Genomic DNA, 1,216 nt, shown 5'->3' with positions numbered 1-1,216 from the left:
CCGCCATTGTTCCAGGCAGAGAAGGGATAGAGTAGCTCCGCCCACCGCGCATCAGACCCACTTTAACACCGTGCAGCTAGAGCAGCAGAGATGCTTCAGCTGCGCGTCAGAACTAAACTTGAACGAGCATCAAAAATGAAGCAGCAGGCGCGTTTTAGCTGCTCCTGCTGCTTGCGATCTGGACGTAGCATCAGACTGTTGGTCAGAGCGCCCCCCGCCTGCCATCAGGTATGATGGTTCTGGTCGTTAGCATCCAGATGCTAGGAGCGGCCCATGGAACTCACTGAAGGGGTTTCCGGTGTGGCAGTAGATATGTTGGTAGAGTCCAGGATGGACGGTGCTGCCGTAGTAATCCTCTTCCAGCTCCTCCTCAGTCGGGGGGTGGGAGGGAGGGGAGTCAGCGGGGATGCTGGATCCTCCTGGACTGGAGCGCCCCCCGCCTGCCATCAGGTATGACTGCAGTCCTGGAACCAAACCTCCACCTGCACTCAGGTAGCACAGAGTGCTGCCCCTGGAGGACTGCAGCTCCGCCACCATGTCCGCTCTGATGGACACAGAAGAAGAGCTGACGGTTTCTGGTTGACGCACATTAGAACAGAGAAACAACCAAAGAGTATCGACAGAAATCCTCTGTGTTCAAGCTAATGGGACCACGCCATGCTGCACCGGTTGGCAGCGTGTTCGGTCTGTGTGTTCTCTCCATCTTCCTGTCTATAAACAGCAGATTCAACCAGCTGTGAGTGAGTGGCTGTCTGTCCTTTGCGTCTCTGAACTGTCCTGCTTTATGCTAAGTTTACTAAAGGTGAGCGTGACAGAGGGAGGGTCTGAGCTAAACTGATAAATAAAACCAAGAGCTCACCTGGCCTCCTCTCCCCCTCCTCCGTTCTCCTCGGCTGGGGGAGTCTCCGATCTCTCCTGTTTGATCCTGCTGACGGCCAGGAGCAGCGCCTCCGGGCTCAGAGATGGCTGATCGGGACTGACCTCCTGCAGCTGGGGGGGCGTGTCCTGCTGATGCTGCACCACCGGGGCGTCGAACCCCCCGAGTTCATCCGCTGAGGTCGTCTGAGTTAAAACAGCATTGAAAGGTAACGATGTTCATCTATAAGACAGCCGCTAGTTTTACCAGCATCCATTAGATGTTAATCTCTGTTTAAATTCCTCTGATTAAAACGGAAACCTTGATAAAAAAGGCAAATATTAAATCCTTAAGCAAATT

The 1,216-nt window shown here is 53.9% G+C and overlaps 1 protein-coding gene across 1 annotated transcript in view; it reads right to left on the bottom strand.

The window, feature by feature from the left end:
• LOC107097913 (nucleus accumbens-associated protein 2-like) overlaps positions 1 to 1,216 on the bottom strand; it is a 13,107-nt gene that overhangs the window by 2,162 nt on the left and 9,729 nt on the right. The window contains exons 4-5 of the mRNA XM_015395260.1: positions 860 to 1,062; positions 285 to 544 (exon numbers count right to left, since the gene is read on the bottom strand). Of these exons, the coding sequence (XP_015250746.1) occupies positions 285 to 544; positions 860 to 1,062 (463 nt within the window). The remainder of the gene's footprint in view (positions 1 to 284; positions 545 to 859; positions 1,063 to 1,216) is intronic.

This window comes from Cyprinodon variegatus, unplaced genomic scaffold (genome assembly GCF_000732505.1).
Source record: "Cyprinodon variegatus isolate N-32 unplaced genomic scaffold, C_variegatus-1.0 Scaffold732, whole genome shotgun sequence".
NCBI classification, from domain to species: domain Eukaryota; kingdom Metazoa; phylum Chordata; class Actinopteri; order Cyprinodontiformes; family Cyprinodontidae; genus Cyprinodon; species Cyprinodon variegatus.
This window is presented reverse-complemented; position numbering and strand designations above follow the sequence as displayed.